Here is a 19,288-nt window from a genome sequence, read left to right on the forward strand (position 1 = left end):
CTAATGTAACAGAATTTATTCAACCGTGAAATGAGTAACGCATCAGTGGCCGGTAACTGTAACATTTAAACATCTGATGTAATCAGAAAGCCTGCAGGTTCAGGGTCACAGGTCTGTGGACAACGTCACAATTGCTATAGCCAGCACAGAATCTCAAACGCCATTCATTATTTGCACCATGTAGTATAACGTAATCTCAACTGCAATCCAGGTCACTTGGTTGTGCTGTTAGATAAGGCGTTATCACTGTGCTTCAAGTTGATTTTTATAAATCAACAAAACGTCCGACATTGGTATTCCCGTTTGAACTTTGTTGTGGTTGAAAGCGCAGTGAAAACACATTTATGTGACAACTATACCAAAAATCAGACATTCATTTGAATTTGAATTTGGTTGTGCTTTTAGATGGTGCTTTTAGCATAGTGATAGCCAAAAGTTTGGGAATTCAACAATGTGTTGTCTTTTTGAGTGGGTTGAATATAGGAATCTCATTGACCCAACGTATCTATTAAACATATTACCCAATTCTCCACATTGAAATGACGTGGTGTGTTTATGCTTCCCCCCCCCCCCCCCCCCCCCCCCCCACAGACACCAGCAAGTAGCATAGCAGAGCAGAAATGCATTCTGACATTCTCATACAACACTACAGACTTTTAATATTTAATTTACTTTTTTTTTTTGGTAATGCATCCCATGCACTTTACAGAACAATTTCCCTTCGAGAGCAACACTAAAAATCCTCTAATTAACAGTGACATGACGATACAATACAACAAAGAGGAGAAAACAACACCATTTGCTACATTTGTGCTGCAGTGTATTTAACAACCCAAGTCAACAGAGACCAGGTGTGATATGCTTGACAGGTAATGCTGGGAAAGGTCCTTTTGAAGTAGTGGGACAGACAGGTGCACAGAGTCCCACACCACGATAAGGCCACAGTCGTGTCACTTACAATAAATAGTACACTAGGTACAACGATAAAAGATGACTGAGTCAAGGACAAGAAAACACAGTTTTTTTTTTTTGTTGTGCGCCCACGAGGATGACACTATGCTACAAGGCTAGGAATGCGTTTCAGAGCATGACAAGGCCAGGGATGGTAACAATTATGGTAACAATTATTTACACGTATGGGCATATTTGTGTGTCACACTGCCTGTAAAAAGGAGTCCGAGGTATGGGAAGTTATTAATGTCTTGGGGAACGTGGTGTCGTCATTGGGCTGTGGCTTGTGCCTTTCAAGTCCCTGACAAGAATGTGTACAGAGAGAATATTATGCAGAGAGGGGAGAAAACACACACACACACAAGGGTCAGCCAGGGTTCATCTGTTCACCATGCTCATGGAGATCTTACATGGCTCTGAAAAAGCTGCTTGGACGTTCCTCTGGGATCATCTGGTCAACGTCAAACCAAGACAACTAGGGTGCTGCTTTTCCCCGTGGGTGATTCAGGAGAGGAGGAGGGGTTTACTTGAAGAGACACCGTTGACGATTGTACACATCATGGGTGTTTGAGGTGAATGTCTGTGTGGAGGAACAGCATTGGATGTTAACCTCATGGCTGTAAGACATAAACTAGCCATGTTTTCTCACGGTCCCTATCAAAGAAGCATGTAGGTTCCTGTACCTCATAAAGAGTTTTATATCACGTGCCACCGTTCCTCAGTCCATGTAGTTTGTTTACCGATACTTATTTAAATGCATAACCTTCTCCTTGTTGAAAACCTTGGCTGATTATCCCATTTCTCCATTTCATGTAGTCAACATGCCATCGTTTGATTGTCCTTTCATTGTAATGACACCAAGTATATCATCAACCTATTGTCTGAGATGTCCACTTTCACAAGTATGGTGACTTTAAAAGTTGAAAGCAGGCATGCATGACCTCATCAGAGACCGAAAGCTCAATGTACAGTGTGTGTGTGTGTGAGGGGAGGGGGGGAGGGGGTGCTGCATGACCACTTACTCATTCTGATTGGTCAATGATGGAGAAAGGAAGCTAAGCCTGGGCGGAGCCACGGATACTACTGTATGTGAAATGCGTGTTATTACCACTCTGCGGCGTGTGCCCATTCTCCTCTCTGCTCCTCATCCCTCCTCTTCCTCCCCCTCTCCCCGTCCCCATCCTACTCCCAGCCCCCCTCCCGACTCCACCGGCCTTGGGGCTGCTACAGCAGGTGAAGGTGGACAGAATCCCTTGGCGGAAACGCTTATTCATGAAACAGTATATAATGGGGTTGACACAGGCGGAGGTGTACGACAACAGGTGGATGAAGGATATCGGCGCCCCCGAGAGGAGCTTGTCGGCAGAACGGCGGTCGAAGGCCCGCCAGGCGTTAACGGCGAACACGGGCGTCCAGCATAGGAAGAAGAGACAGACGATGACCAGGAGCATGCGAATCACGCGCTTCTTAGCCATCAGGTTGCAGGTGGAGCTGTTGCTGCACACACGGCTCAGCTTGGACTTGTTGCTGTCCACGTTGTCTCTGCTGTTGACGGTCACGTTAGGGCTAGGGGTCGAGGGAGGGCTCTGGAGGTGGGCAAGCTCGCCCTTCTTCTTGGCGGGCTGAAGGTAGCAGCCGTCGTTGTCGCCGGGTTTGATGCTGCCGGTGCTGCACTCTCTCTCTGTGACAGATCATAACATCAGATGTGAATACAAAATTAACTTAAACTAAAGATGTTTTCTCTAAATAAAAATGATAGGTGATAGAAGGGGATCTAATCATCTCTGTGATAGATCAGAAAAATAAGACATGAATAATGACTGATCCTGTGCAAATTAGATTTACCAAAGATTAGCCAATGGTAAACAATGACCAATAAGGATGCCACCAAATTGATATGGCATGATAATAATCGCCAGAGCTGGACATTTTCAAGAGGTCGGTTGAGGTTTTGTATACGTACCTCTGCTGGACTTCCTGTTGGCCATCTCAAACTTGATGCCCCTGTAGAGCTCCAGGGAGATGAGGCCATAGGCTGTCATCATCATGATCCCAGGAACCAGGAAGAGCAGCAGCAGCAGGGACACATACCTGTAAGGAAGAAGGCTCGATGGTGTCACCGGGTTGGTCGAAAGCAAGTGCCCATTCAGCATGCATCAAAGTGATTTGACCTGACCAAGAACTGATCTCTGAGCTCAGTGATGATCTACCTCATCATTGTTAAGTATCTATCATCTAACAGACCAACAAATCAGTGAATTTGATACTTCCCCCTTAAATTAATAGACATGAATAGCCCATTTCATCTTTTGCACAGACCGTTCCATTATTTACAGTGAAAATCACCTAGCAGTTGAAACCCCTCTTTGTGATGGCACCCGTCTACCAAAATGAAACTATCTATCCTCTCACCAGGACTGCTGGATGACATCACTGGGCCATACCAGGCGGCACATGTTGCCCGTGCTGTTGTTGACCCGGGTGAAGGGCACCAGGGTACTGGAGATGGGGTAGGGCAGCATGAACAGGAAGCTCACCACCCAGGTGGCAGAGATGACCTTGGCAGCGTGGGACTTGGTTTGCCAGGTCCGGGAGGTCAGGGGGTTGCAGATGGCACTGTAGCGCTCCAGGGAAATGGCCACCAGGTTGAAGGTGGAGACGCTCACCGAGATCCCTGGAGAGATGACGACGGTTAGCGGTCCACAGTTTTGTACCACAGGACTGAGTATACAATCTGATGAATAGATTGATAACAGACAAGACTGTAGGCTACACTAGCATATGTGATTTTGTACGTCTGTGATTAAACCAAGCTCATTAGGCATTTATAAGTTACATTTTTTTAAATATCATTCATTTAAAAGTCCAAAAATGAAGATAGCAATCGCAGATTGTCCCTTTTAAACCTTGTACAATGGCTAATGTAATACTGTACACACAGCAGGTGGGATTGGCACTGTCTACTGTAATACTTGGAATAGCTGGCCTTACACGTTCACGGCTAGTCACTTTGTACTTTACGAGCGTTTAGGGACAGAGGTAAGTTCCAGCACTTGTGGATGATCAACAACCCCATCCGTTAACCGGTGGATGTTACAAAACTCACAAAACAACAAACAACGGCACCTATAAATACATGCACGTTACCTTGGTTACACCCCGTGACAGATGAGGTAATCATAGCTACTGACATGGCCGGGATCTCACCGCACGGACCCAAGTCAAGAACAAACTGATCAGGGAGGCTGTGAACTATCTGACTACAAAGAAACACCACGATGGAACATTTCCCAAAGACAATGAATAATACAACCGTAACCCAGCTGAAAGAAATGCATGTAGATAGGATGTATCCAGGGGATATATATCCATGTCATATCCAGGGGATATATATCCATGTCATATCCAGGGGATATATATCCATGTCATATCCAGGGGATATATCCATGCTATATCCAGGGGACATATCTAGGGGATATATATCCATGTCATATCCAGGGGATATATATCCATGTCATATCCAGGGGATATGTATCCATGCCATATCCAGGGGATATATATCCATGTCATATCCAGGGGATATATATCCATGTCATATCCAGGGGATATATATCCATGTCATATCCAGGGGATATATATCCATGTCATATCCAGGGGATATATATCCATGTCATATCCAGGGGATATATATCCATGACATATCCAGGGGATATATATCCATGTCATATCCAGGGGATATATATCCATGTCATATCCAGGGGATATATATCCATGCCATATCCAGGGGATATATATCCATGCCATATCCAGGGGATATATATCCATGTCATATCCAGGGGATATATATCCATGTCATATCCAGGGGATATATATCCATGTCATATCCAGGGGATATATATCCATGTCATATCCAGGGGATATATATCCATGTCATATCCAGGGGACATATACAGGGGATATATATCCATGTCATATCCAGGGGATATATATCCATGTCATATCCAGGGGATATATATCCATGCCATATCCAGGGGACATATCCAGGGGATATATATCCATGTCATATCCAGGAGATATATATCCATGCCATATCCAGGGGACATATCCAGGGGATATATATCCATGTCATATCCAGGGGATATATATCCATGTCATATCTAGGGGATATATATCCATGCCATATCCAGGGGATATATATCCATGTCATATCCAGGGGATATATATCCATGTCATATCCAGGGGATATATATCCATGCCATATCCAGGGGATATATATCCATGTCATATCCAGGGGATATATATCCATGTCATATCCAGGGGATATATATCCATGTCATATCCAGGGGATATATATCCATGTCATATCCAGGGGATATATATCCATGCCATATCCAGGGGACATATCCAGGGGATATATATACATGTCATATCCAGGGGATATATATCCATGTCATATCCAGGGGACATATCCAGGGGATAGATATCCATGTCATATCCAGGGGATATATATCCATGTCATATCCAGGGGATATATATCCATGTCATATCCAGGGGATATATATCCATGTCATATCCAGGGGATATATATCCATGTCATATCCAGGGGATATATATCCATGACATATCCAGGGGATATATATCCATGTCATATCCAGGGGATATATATCCATGTCATATCCAGGGGATATATATCCATGCCATATCCAGGGGATATATATCCATGCCATATCCAGGGGATATATATCCATGTCATATCCAGGGGATATATATCCATGTCATATCCAGGGGATATATATCCATGTCATATCCAGGGGATATATATCCATGACATATCCAGGGGATATATATCCATGTCATATCCAGGGGATATATATCCATGTCATATCCAGGGGATATATATCCATGTCATATCCAGGGGATATATATCCATGACATATCCAGGGGATATATATCCATGTCATATCCAGGGGATATATATCCATGTCATATCCAGGGGATATATATCCATGCCATATCCAGGGGATATATATCCATGCCATATCCAGGGGATATATATCCATGTCATATCCAGGGGATATATATCCATGTCATATCCAGGGGATATATATCCATGTCATATCCAGGGGATATATATCCATGTCATATCCAGGGGATATATATCCATGTCATATCCAGGGGACATATACAGGGGATATATATCCATGTCATATCCAGGGGATATATATCCATGTCATATCCAGGGGATATATATCCATGCCATATCCAGGGGACATATCCAGGGGATATATATCCATGTCATATCCAGGAGATATATATCCATGCCATATCCAGGGGACATATCCAGGGGATATATATCCATGTCATATCCAGGGGATATATATCCATGTCATATCTAGGGGATATATATCCATGCCATATCCAGGGGATATATATCCATGTCATATCCAGGGGATATATATCCATGTCATATCCAGGGGATATATATCCATGCCATATCCAGGGGATATATATCCATGTCATATCCAGGGGATATATATCCATGTCATATCCAGGGGATATATATCCATGTCATATCCAGGGGATATATATCCATGTCATATCCAGGGGATATATATCCATGCCATATCCAGGGGACATATCCAGGGGATATATATACATGTCATATCCAGGGGATATATATCCATGTCATATCCAGGGGACATATCCAGGGGATAGATATCCATGTCATATCCAGGGGATATATATCCATGTCATATCCAGGGGATATATATCCATGTCATATCCAGGGGATATATATCCATGTCATATCCAGGGGATATATATCCATGTCATATCCAGGGGATATATATCCATGCCATATCCAGGGGACATATCCAGGGGATATATATACATGTCATATCCAGGGGATATATATCCATGTCATATCCAGGGGACATATCCAGGGGATATATATCCATGTCATATCCAGGGGATATATATCCATGTCATATCCAGGGGATATAAATCCATGTCATATCCAGGGGATATATATCCATGTCATATCCAGGGGATATATCCATGTCATATCCAGGGGATATATATCCATGCCATATCCAGGGGATATATATCCATGTCATATCCAGGGGATATATATCCATGTCATATCCAGGGGATATATATCCATGTCATATCCAGGGGATATATATCCATGTCATATCCAGGGGATATATCCATGTCATATCCAGGGGATATATATCCATGCCATATCCAGGGGATATATATCCATGTCATATCCAGGGGATATATATCCATGTCATATCCAGGGGATATATATCCATGTCATATCCAGGGGATATATATCCATGTCATATCCAGGGGATATATCCATGCTATATCCAGGGGACATATCCAGGGGATATATATCCATGTCATATCCAGGGGATATATATCCATGTCATATCCAGGGGATATATATCCATGTCATATCCAGGGGATATATATCCATGTCATATCCAGGGGATATATATCCATGTCATATCCAGGGGATATATATCCATGTCATATCCAGGGGACATATACAGGGGATATATATCCATGTCATATCCAGGGGATATATATCCATGTCATATCCAGGGGATATATATCCATGCCATATCCAGGGGACATATCCAGGGGATATATATCCATGTCATATCCAGGAGATATATATCCATGCCATATCCAGGGGACATATCCAGGGGATATATATCCATGTCAAATCCAGGGGATATATATCCATGTCATATCTAGGGGATATATATCTATGCCATATCCAGGGGATATATATCCATGTCATATCCAGGGGATATATATCCATGTCATATCCAGGGGATATATATCCATGTCATATCCAGGGGATATATATCCATGCCATATCCAGGGGACATATCCAGGGGATATATATACATGTCATATCCAGGGGATATATATCCATGTCATATCCAGGGGACATATCCAGGGGATATATATCCATGTCATATCCAGGGGATATATATCCATGTCATATCCAGGGGATATATATCCATGTCATATCCAGGGGATATATATCCATGTCATATCCAGGGGATATAAATCCATGTCATATCCAGGGGATATATATCCATGTCATATCCAGGGGATATATCCATGTCATATCCAGGGGATATATATCCATGCCATATCCAGGGGATATATATCCATGTCATATCCAGGGGATATATATCCATGTCATATCCAGGGGATATATATCCATGTCATATCCAGGGGATATATATCCATGTCATATCCAGGGGATATATCCATGCCATATCCAGGGGATATATATCCATGTCATATCCAGGGGATATATATCCATGTCAAATCCAGGGGATATATATCCATGTCATATCCAGGGGATATATATCCATGCCATATCCAGGGGATATATCCAGGGGATATATATCCATGTCATATCCAGGGGATATATATCCATGTCATATCCAGGGGACATATCCAGGGGATATATATCCATGTCATATCCAGGGGATATATATCCATGTCATATCCAGGGGATATATATCCATGTCATATCCAGGGGATATATATCCATGTCATATCCAGGGGATATATATCCATGTCATATCCAGGGGATATATATCCATGTCATATCCAGGGGATATATCCATGCCATATCCAGGGGATATATATCCATGTCATATCCAGGGGATATATCCATGCTATATCCAGGGGACATATCCAGGGGACATATCCAGGGGATATATATCCATGTCATATCCAGGGGATATATATCCATGTCATATCCAGGGGATATATATCCATGTCATATCCAGGGGATATATCCATGCCATATCCAGGGGATATATCCATGCTATATCCAGGGGATATATATCCATGTCATATCCAGGGGATATATATCCATGTCATATCCAGGGGACATATCCAGGGGATATATATCCATGTCATATCCAGGGGACATCTCCATGCTATATCCAGGGGACATATCCAGGAATATATATCCATGACATATCCAGGGGATATATATCCATGCTATATCCAGGGGACATATCCAGGGGATATATATCCATGTCATATCCAGGGGATATATATCCATGTCATATCCAGGGGATATATATCCATGTCATATCCAGGGGATATATATCCATGTCATATCCAGGGGATATATATCCATGTCATATCCAGGGGATATATATCCATGTCATATCCAGGGGATATATATCCATGCTATATCCAGGGGACATATCCAGGGGATATATATCCATGTCATATCCAGGGGATATATATCCATGTCATATCCAGGGGATATATATCCATGCCATATCCAGGGGATATATATCCATGTCATATCCAGGGGATATATATCCATGTCATATCCAGGGGATATATATCCATGTCATATCCAGGGGATATATATCCATGCTATATCCTGGGGATATATCCAGGGGATATATATCCGTGCCATATCCAGGGGATATATATCCATGTCATATCCAGGGGATATATATCCATGTCATATCCAGGGGATATATATCCATGTCATATCCAGGGGATATATATCCATGTCATATCCAGGGGATATATATCCATGTCATATCCAGGGGACATCTCCATGCTATATCCAGGGGACATATATCCATGCCATATCCAGGGGACATATCCAGGGGATATATATCCATGTCATATCCAGGGGATATATATCCATGCCATATCCAGGGGATATATATCCATGTCATATCCAGGGGACTTCTCCATGCTATATCCAGGGGATATATATCCATGTCATATCCAGGGGATATATATCCATGTCATATCCAGGGGATATATATCCATGTCATATCCAGGGGATATATCCATGTCATATCCAGGGGATATATATCCATGTCATATCCAGGGGATATATATCCATGTCATATCCAGGGGACATATCCAGGGGATATATATCCATGTCATATCCAGGGGATATATATCCATGTCATATCCAGGGGATATATATCCATGCCATATCCAGGGGATATATATCCATGTCATATCCAGGGGACATATCCAGGGGATATATATCCATGTCATATCCAGGGGACATATCCAGGGGATATATATCCATGTCATATCCAGGGGATATATATCCATGTCATATCCAGGGGATATATATCCATGTCATTTCCAGGGGATATATATCCATGTCATTTCCAGGGGATATATATCCATGTCATATCCAGGGGATATATATCCATGTCATATCCAGGGGATATATATCCATGCCATATCCAGGGGATATATATCCATGTCATATCCAGGGGATATATATCCATGTCATATCCAGGGGATATATATCCATGTCATATCCAGGGGACATATCCAGGGGATATATATCCATGTCATATCCAGGGGATATATATACATGTCATATCCAGGGGATATATATCCATGTCATATCCAGGGGACATATCCAGGGGATATATATCCATGTCATATCCAGGGGATATATATCCATGCCATATCCAGAGGACATATCCAGGGGATATATATCCATGTCATATCCAGGGGATATATATCCATGCCATATCCAGGGGATATATATCCATGACATATCCAGGGGATATATATCCATGCTATATCCAGTGAGGAAATATGGCTGAAAAGGATTTGAACTACAAGGGCACTTGAAATTTCAGCTATGCTGTATCCAGGACCTGTATCCAGACATAACAAATATCAATAGAATGTGTTTGAACAGGTTACGAAGCATGAGAACGGTACAGCCTCGACTGTAAAGAATGTAGAGAATGGATCCTCAACTACGTAGACGTTGATATATCTGTGGCTGAGAGTTTCAAGTCATTGAGACACTTGTGAACAACAACAGATCCCTTTTGTACCCTGTTCTTCTTTCTCATCTTCTTCTCTTTTCTTCTCTCTTCTTCTCTCTTCTTCTCTTCTCTCTTCTTCTCTCTTCTTCTCTCTTCTCTTTTCTTCTCTCTTCTTCTCTCTTCTTCTCTTCTCTCTTCTTCTCTCTTCTTCTCTCTTCTTCTCTTCTCTCTTCTTCTCTCTTCTTCTCTCTTCTTCTCTTCTGACCTGGACCTTTCAGCTCAGAGTAAATGGCAGTGATGTAATGTACTTAAGTCAAAATATTTTCAAGTTCAACTTAAGTCATTTTTGGGGGGGAATCTGTAATTTACTTGACTATTTATATTTTTGACAACTTTTACTTTTACTTCACTCTACATTTCTAAAGAAAATAATGCACTTTTTACTCCATGCATTTTCAGTGACCCAAAAGTACTTGTTACATTTTAAATGCTTAGCAGGACAGGAAAATGGTCCAGTTACGCACTTATCAAGAGAACATACCTGGTCATCCCTACTGCCTCTGATCTGGTGGACTCACTAAACAGAGAACATCGCATGTCATCTCTACTGCCTCTTATCTGGCAGACTCACTAAACAGAGAACATCCCTGGTCATCCCTACTGCCTCTGATCTGGAGGACTCACTAAACAGAGAACATACCTGGTCATCTCTACTGCCTCTGATCTGGTGGACTCACTAAACAGAGAACATCCCATGTCATCTCTACTGCCTCTTATCTGGCAGACTCACTAAACAGAGAACATCCCTGGTCATCCCTACTGCCTCTGATCTGGTGGACTCACTAAACAGAGAACATACCTGGTCATCCCTGCTGCCTCTGATCTGGAGTACTCACTAAACAGAGAACATACCTGGTCTCCCCTACTGCCTCTGATCTGGTGGACTCACTAAACAGAGAACATACCTGGTCATCCCTGCTGCCTCTGATCTGGTGGACTCACTAAACAGAGAACATCCCTGGTCATCCCTACTGCCTCTGATCTGGTGGACTCACTAAACAGAGAACATAACTGGTCATCCCTACTGCCTCTGATCTGGTGGACTCACTAAACAGAGAACATCCCTGGTCATCCCTACTGTCTCTGATCTGGAGGACTCACTAAACAGAGAACATCCCTGGTCATCTCTACTGCCTCTGATCTGGAGGACTCACTAAACAGAGAACATCCCTGGTCATCCCTACTGCCTCTAATCTGGTGGACTCACTAAACGGAGAACATCCCTGGTCATCCCTACTGCCTCTGATCTGGTGGACTCACTAAACAGAGAACATACCTGGTCATCCCTGCTGCCTCTGATCTGGTGGACTCACTAAACAGAGAACATACCTGGTCATCCCTACTGCCTCCGATCTGGTGGACTCACTAAACATAGAATATACATGGTCATCCCTACTGCCTCTGATCTGGTGGACTCACTAAACAGAGAACATACCTGGTCATCCCTACTGCCTCTGATCTGGTGGACTCACTAAACAGAGAACATACCTGATCATCCCTACTGCCTCTGATCTGGTGGACTCACTAAACAGAGAACATACCTGGTCATCCCTACTGCCTCTGATCTGGTGGACTCACTAAACAGAGAACAAACCTGGTCATCCCTACTGCCTCTGATCTGGCAGACTCACTAAACAGAGAACATCCCTGGTCATCCCTACTGCCTCTGATCTGGTGGACTCACTAAACAGAGAACATACCTGGTCATCCCTGCTGCCTCTGATCTGGAGTACTCACTAAACAGAGAACATACCTGGTCTCCCCTACTGCCTCTGATCTGGTGGACTCACTAAACAGAGAACATACCTGGTCATCCCTGCTGCCTCTGATCTGGTGGACTCACTAAACAGAGAACATCCCTGGTCATCCCTACTGCCTCTGATCTGGTGGACTCATTAAACAGAGAACATAACTGGTCATCCCTACTGCCTCTGATCTGGTGGACTCACTAAACAGAGAACATCCCTGGTCATCCCTACTGTCTCTGATCTGGAGGACTCACTAAACAGAGAACATCCCTGGTCATCTCTACTGCCTCTGATCTGGAGGACTCACTAAACAGAGAACATCCCTGGTCATCCCTACTGCCTCTAATCTGGTGGACTCACTAAACAGAGAACATACCTGGTCATCCCTACTGCCTCTGATCTGGTGGACTCACTAAACAGAGAACATACCTGATCATCCCTACTGCCTCCGATCTGGTGGACTCACTAAACATAGAATATACCTGGTCATCCCTACTGCCTCTGATCTGGTGGACTCACTAAACAGAGAACATACCTGGTCATCCCTACTGCCTCTGATCTGGTGGACTCACTAAACAGAGAACATACCTGATCATCCCTACTGCCTCTGATCTGGTGGACTCACTAAACAGAGAACATACCTGGTCATCCCTACTGCCTCTGATCTGGTGGACTCACTAAACAGAGAACAAACCTGGTCATATCTTCTGCCTCTGATCTGGTGGACTCACTAAACAGAGAACATACCTGGTCATCCCTGCTGCCTCTGATCTGGTGGACTCACTAAACAGAGAACATACCTGGTCATCCCTACTGCCTCCGATCTGGTGGACTCACTAAACAGAGAACATACCTGGTCATCCCTACTGCCTCTGATCTGGTGGACTCACTAAACAGAGAACATACCTGGTCATCCCTACTGCCTCCGATCTGGTGGACTCACTAAACAGAGAACATACCTGGTCATCCCTACTGCCTCCGATCTGGTGGACTCACTAAACAGAGAACATACCTGGTCATCCCTACTGCCTCTGATCTGGTGGACTCACTAAACAGAGAACATACCTGGTCATCCCTACTGCCTCTGATCTGGTGGACTCACTAAACAGAGAACATACCTGGTCATCCCTACTGCCTCTGATCTGGTGGACTCACTAAACAGAGAACATCCCTGGTCATCCCTACTGCCTCTGATCTGGTGGACTCACTAAACAGAGAACATGCCTGGTCATCCCTACTGCCTCTGATCTGGTGGACTCACTAAACAGAGAACATCCCTGGTCATCCCTACTGCCTCTGATCTGGTGGACTCACTAAACAGAGAACATGCCTGGTCATCCCTACTGCCTCTGATCTGGTGGACTCACTAAACACACATGCTTTGTTTTTAAATTATGTCTAAGTGTTGAGTGTGCCACAGGGCTATCCGTACATTAAGATACCAAGAAATCGTTGTAGTCTGGTTTGCTTAATATAACGAATTTGAAATAATTTTGATACTTAAGTATATTTTAGCAATTACATTTACTTTTGATACTTAAGTATATTTAAAACCAAATACTTTTAGACTTTTACTCAAGTAGTATTCACTTTTACTTTTACTCAAGTATGACAGCTGGGTACTTTTTACACCACTGGTAAATGGCTCCTTAAATCAGGAGACGTGCCAGTACATTTACAGTCCCAGTGGAGGAGAGGCGATGTGGGAACGCGGCCACGGCTAATAGCCCCAGTGGAGGAGAGGCGATGTGGGAACGCAGCCACGGCTAATAGCCCCAGTGGAGGAGAGGCGATGTGGGAACGCAGCCACGGCTAATAGCCATCAGATTGCTTTATTTGGTGTCTCTTCACACCAGGCACCAGGTCAGAGACACAATTGAGGCTTTAATGGCTTCTGGGATTTGCTTCTCTATTGATTTTCTATCATCAGGCCAATTTAATCGCCCCCAGTGAGTGGTTGGAACTGGAAGGAATCTTCCTATGTGGACAGAACCTACTGTACTCTCTTCCCTTACCTGACCCCTTGAAGTGAGTGGCATCGGTGTAGAAGACAATAATAAGGTCAGACCACGCATGGGGCAGCAAGTTGCCCAGTGGTTAGCATGTTGGGCCAGTAACCGAAAGGTTGCTGGATCGAATACCCGAGCTGACAAGGTAAGAATCTGTTGTTATGCCCCTGAACAAGGCAGTTAACCCACTGTTCCCCCGGTAGGCCATTATTATAAATAAGAATTTGTTCTTAACTGACCTTGTTAAATAAAGGTCAAATTAAAAAACATCTGACCCTACTGATTGTGTGCAATACAATACCTTAACTATGCAACACTTGCAGAAGCTGGAGCACCTTGTATTGCAGTACCACACAAATCCCAACAAACAAACCCATTACAGTTTGTGAATATGTAACCAGGGCCCATATCCACAAAGCATCTCAGATTATACACTGCTCAAACAAATGAAGGGAACACTAAAATAACACATCCTAGATCTGAATGAATGAAATATTCTTATTAAATACTTTTTTCTTTACATAGTTGAATGTGCGGACAACAAAATCACACAAAAATCATCAATGGAAATCAAATTGATCAACCCATGGAGGTCTGGATTTGGAGTCACACTCAAAATTAAAGTGGAAAACCACACTACAGGCTGATCCAACTTTGAGGTAATGTCCTTAAAACAAGTCAAAATGAGGCTCAGTAGTGTGTGTGGCCTCCACGTGCCTGTATGACCTCCCTACAACGCCTGGGCATGCTCCTGATGAGGTGGCGGATGGTCTCCTGAGGGATCTCCTCCCAGACCTGGACTAAAGCATCCGCCAACTCCTGGACAGTCTGTGGTGTAACGTGGCGTTGGTGGATGGAGCGAGACATAATGTCCCAGATGTGCTCAATTGGATTCAGGTCTGGGGAACGGGAGGGCCAGTCCATAGCATCAATGCCTTCCTCTTGCAGGAACTGCTGACACACTCGAGCCACATGAGGTCTAGCATTGTCTTGCATGAGGAGGAACCCAGGGCCAACCGCACCAGCATATGGTCTATGGATCTCATCTCGGTACCTAATGTCAGTCAGGCTACCTCTGGCGAGCACAAAGAAATGCCACCCCACACCATGACTGACCCACCGCCAAACCGGTCATGCTGGAGGATGTTGCAGGCAGCAGAATGTTCTCCACGGCATCTCCAGACTGTCACATCTGTCACATGTGCTCAGTGTGAACCTGCTTTCATCTGTGAAGAGCACAGGGTGCCAGTGGCAAATTTGCCAATCTTGGTGTTCTCTGGCAAATGCCAAACGTCCTGCACGGTGTTGGGCTGTAAGCACAACCCCCACCTGTGGACGTCGGGCCCTCATACCACCCTCATGGAGTCTGTTTCTGACCGTTTGAGCAGACACATGCACATATGTGGCCTGCTGGAGGTCATTTTGCAGGGCTCTGGCAGTGCTCCTTCTGCTCCTCCTTGCACAAAGGCGGAGGTAGCGGTCCTACTGCTGGGTTGTTGCCCTCCTACGGCCTCCTCCACGTCTCCTGATGTACTGGCCTGTCTCCTGGTAGCGCCTCCATGCTCTGGACACTACGCTGACAGACACAGCAAACCTTCTTGCCACATCTCGCATTGATGTGCCATCCTGGATGAGCTGCACTACCTGAGCCACTTGTGTGGGTTGTAGACTCCGTCTCATGCTACCACTAGAGTGAAAGCACCGCCAGCATTCAAAAGTGACCAAAACATCAGCCAGGAAGCATAGGAACTGAGAAGCGGTCTGTGGTCACCACCTGCAGAACCACTCCTTTATTGGGGGTGTCTTGCTAATTGCCTATAATTTCCACCTGTTGTCTATTCCATTTGCACAACAGCATGTGGAATTTATTGTCAATCAGTGTTGCTTTCTAAGTGGACGGTTTGATTTCACAGAAGTGTGATTGACTTGGAGTTACATTGTGTTGTTTAAGTGTTCCCTTTATTTTTTTGAGCAGTGTATAATGAATTAGATTATATGGACAGATCCTAGATCAGCACTCCAACTATGAGACGCTTTGTGAATACGGGCCCAGGTCAGAACCTGTGTACGTACAGTGCTTCCACAGGACTCACCAATGAAGTACATGGCCACGACTTTGTTTCTCAGGGACCATATCGGCACCAGGGTCGTGACCTGTGTACAGTAAACTCACCCATGAAGTACATGGCCACGACTTTGTTTCTCAGGGACCATATCGGCACCAGGGTCGTGATCTGTGTACAGTAAACTCACCCATGAAGTACATGGCCACGAATTTGTTTCTCAGGGACCATATCGGCACCAGGGTCGTGACCTGTGTACAGTAAACTCACCCATGAAGTACATGGCCACGACTTTGTTTCTCAGGGACCATATCGGCACCAGGGTCGTGACCTGTGTACAGTAAACTCACCCATGAAGTACATGGCCACGACTTTGTTTCTCAGGGACCATATCGGCACCAGGGTCGTGACCTGTGTACAGTAAACTCACCCATGAAGTACATGGCCACCTTGCAGATGCCCGAGCCAAACACAAAGTCCCTCATGAGGTTGGGGATGAGGGTGAAGGGCATGCAGAAGAGGCAGAGCATCAGGTCGCTGGCGGCCAGGGAGAGCAGGAACAGGTTGGTGACGGTGCGCATGCGGCGGTTTCTCACCAGCACGGCGATGATCAGGCTGTTACCCAGCACGCTGACCAGGAAGATGAGGCTATAGAGGAAGATACGTACCGTCTGATTCAAATCTATACAGAGGAGAGACAAATGGTCAGCATTATTGTTGTGATAATTGTCTTTATCGTCATTATTATTATCATAAACATCCTTTATCTTAATAATAATCAACATCATTATCATCCCGAAATTGTTACGGTCATTATTATCATCACGATCATTATCATTACTTTCAAATAATCAATCCATTAAGTCTGTCTGTTTTCAATGACATAGCCCTTGTGTGAAGAGGTTGACGTTCATTTAAGTGTATCCTAATTCGATTGTAAAATATTTTTGTTGTGCATTACTCATCCGGGTTATTTTAGAGCATTAATGAAGGCAAGCTGGAATTCAGTAGGAGTCCGTTCTGATTGGTCGCATCACTCATCCGGGTTATTTTAGAGCATTAATGAAGGCAAGCTGGAATTCAGTAGGAGTCCGTTCTGATTGGTCGCATCACTCATCCGGGTTATTTTAGAGCATTAATGAAGGCAAGCTGGAATTCAGTAGGAGTCCGTTCTGATTGGTCGCATCACTCATCCGGGTTATTTTAGAGCATTAATGAAGGCAAGCTGGAATTCAGTAGGAGTCCGTTCTGATTGGTCGCATCACTCAGGGGAACAGTGTGTGCATATGTGGGGCTTGAATTAGCAACATTAAATTCAACATGTTCTGTCCCTTATTTAATATTTTAAAGATTATAGATCTATATTATACATATCAGCTCAATTGCAATGGGAATTCAGAGATCATTTCCGTCAATGTAACACTCAGACCATTTTGACTTAAGCAAATAGGCAAATACTTGTTGACCTGGTCTTAATTTACATTAAAAAAAACAAAATGATATTCAGTCCTAGGGCACTCCATCCAAGCAGAGGAGCAGAAAGAACGCATGCTACTTCAACCGGTGTAAAGCGCACTGGCCCTGCTTGGGGGTGTCCAGAGGGTCGCTCTCCCATGTGCAGTTGAGCAAAAATCCCAAAATATGACTAACAGTTTAAAATATGTATTATTTGAGAAACAACGCATTTTCACAATGAAAAAACAAATGGCCCAACGTGTGTGAAACAGTCTGGGAATGTTATGATCTCAAAACAAAACAGTTTTGTGACTTTTCATCAATATCTCCACTAAAATGTTTTATTTAGATTTAAAACATACTACAATTAGACATTGACTTTTTGTTCATTTAATTTATGATTATCAATAGGATTGGTTACCTTTCGGTTCCGGAGGGGTCTCGCTTTCATCATCACACTCTGAGACATTCTTGATTCCAAAGTCACATAATATCTTATAAAGATTAGTTGAGTTTATGAGCATATCGTGCAATGTAAATGGTTCCATTTTTGTTGTTCTATCTTATTTTTTTCCTAGTGCATAAATGGATATTATAGGCTCTATGTAAAGGAACCCATTCGGTTCATCCTTCGCAGTCTAAGACGATGGCAAACTTGACATTATAATGCCAGCAAATCACACTTCCCACATGTCATGTTCATATTCTCCAGGGAAAAGTCTTAAAAGAGCCTCGAACTGAAGATTCAAAGAAGTTTTGCATGACCCTATTTATGTTTGATATAAGATAATGATCCAGTTTTCAAAGAAATCGACAAGTAATAGAGTCAGTGAGCAAAAATGATTGAAGTCAAGCGTCTGCTGCATGCGGGCTGTTGCGCTCCCTCTCGCGCTTCAATGTTGATATGAGAAACACAGTAGAAGAGCTGTGGACAGAGAGACTCTCTGCTCTTGGAAGAGACCCCGCCTCTCGAGCCCATGGTCATGCAAGGTGCAACAGCCTTTTCAAATGGACATTTGTGTCACTCCTACTGTGATTTTTCCCGTCTGTTGCAAAAGTCAACGTATTACTGACAATATTTCAACAAAACTAAAATAGTTTTAGATTTGTTATCTGAACAACAACATAAAAACGACTATATGCAGGATCTGCGAGGTGTAACGATGTCAGAGACCATTTCC

General features: G+C 43.6%; 1 protein-coding gene across 1 annotated transcript; it reads right to left on the reverse strand.

Moving 5' to 3' along the window:
- Nucleotides 1-1,020: 1,020 nt before the first annotated feature.
- cckar (cholecystokinin A receptor) lies at nucleotides 1,021-18,991 on the reverse strand. Its single transcript, XM_021578282.2, has 5 exons — nucleotides 18,529-18,991; nucleotides 17,083-17,334; nucleotides 3,364-3,625; nucleotides 2,915-3,042; nucleotides 1,021-2,632 (listed from the first exon to the last, which is right to left on the reverse strand). The coding sequence occupies exons 1-5, from the start codon at nucleotides 18,653-18,655 to the stop codon at nucleotides 2,007-2,009; spliced, it is 1,395 nt and encodes a 464-aa protein (XP_021433957.2). The 5' UTR covers nucleotides 18,656-18,991; the 3' UTR covers nucleotides 1,021-2,006.
- Nucleotides 18,992-19,288: the final 297 nt, after the last annotated feature.

This window comes from Oncorhynchus mykiss, chromosome 21 (genome assembly GCF_013265735.2).
Source record: "Oncorhynchus mykiss isolate Arlee chromosome 21, USDA_OmykA_1.1, whole genome shotgun sequence".
NCBI classification, from domain to species: domain Eukaryota; kingdom Metazoa; phylum Chordata; class Actinopteri; order Salmoniformes; family Salmonidae; genus Oncorhynchus; species Oncorhynchus mykiss.

Excerpts from the sequence above, each read along its gene's own strand:
- cckar (XM_021578282.2), bottom strand. The coding sequence starts at position 18,655 with ATGGAACCATTTACATTGCACGATATGCTCATAAACTCAACTAATCTT. Across the intron at positions 17,335-18,528 it reads GACCCCTCCGGAACCGAAAG|ATTTGAATCAGACGGTACGT; the intron begins GTAACCAATCCT and ends TCCTCTGTATAG. Across the intron at positions 2,633-2,914 it reads CAACAGGAAGTCCAGCAGAG|AGAGAGAGTGCAGCACCGGC; the intron begins GTACGTATACAA and ends GATCTGTCACAG.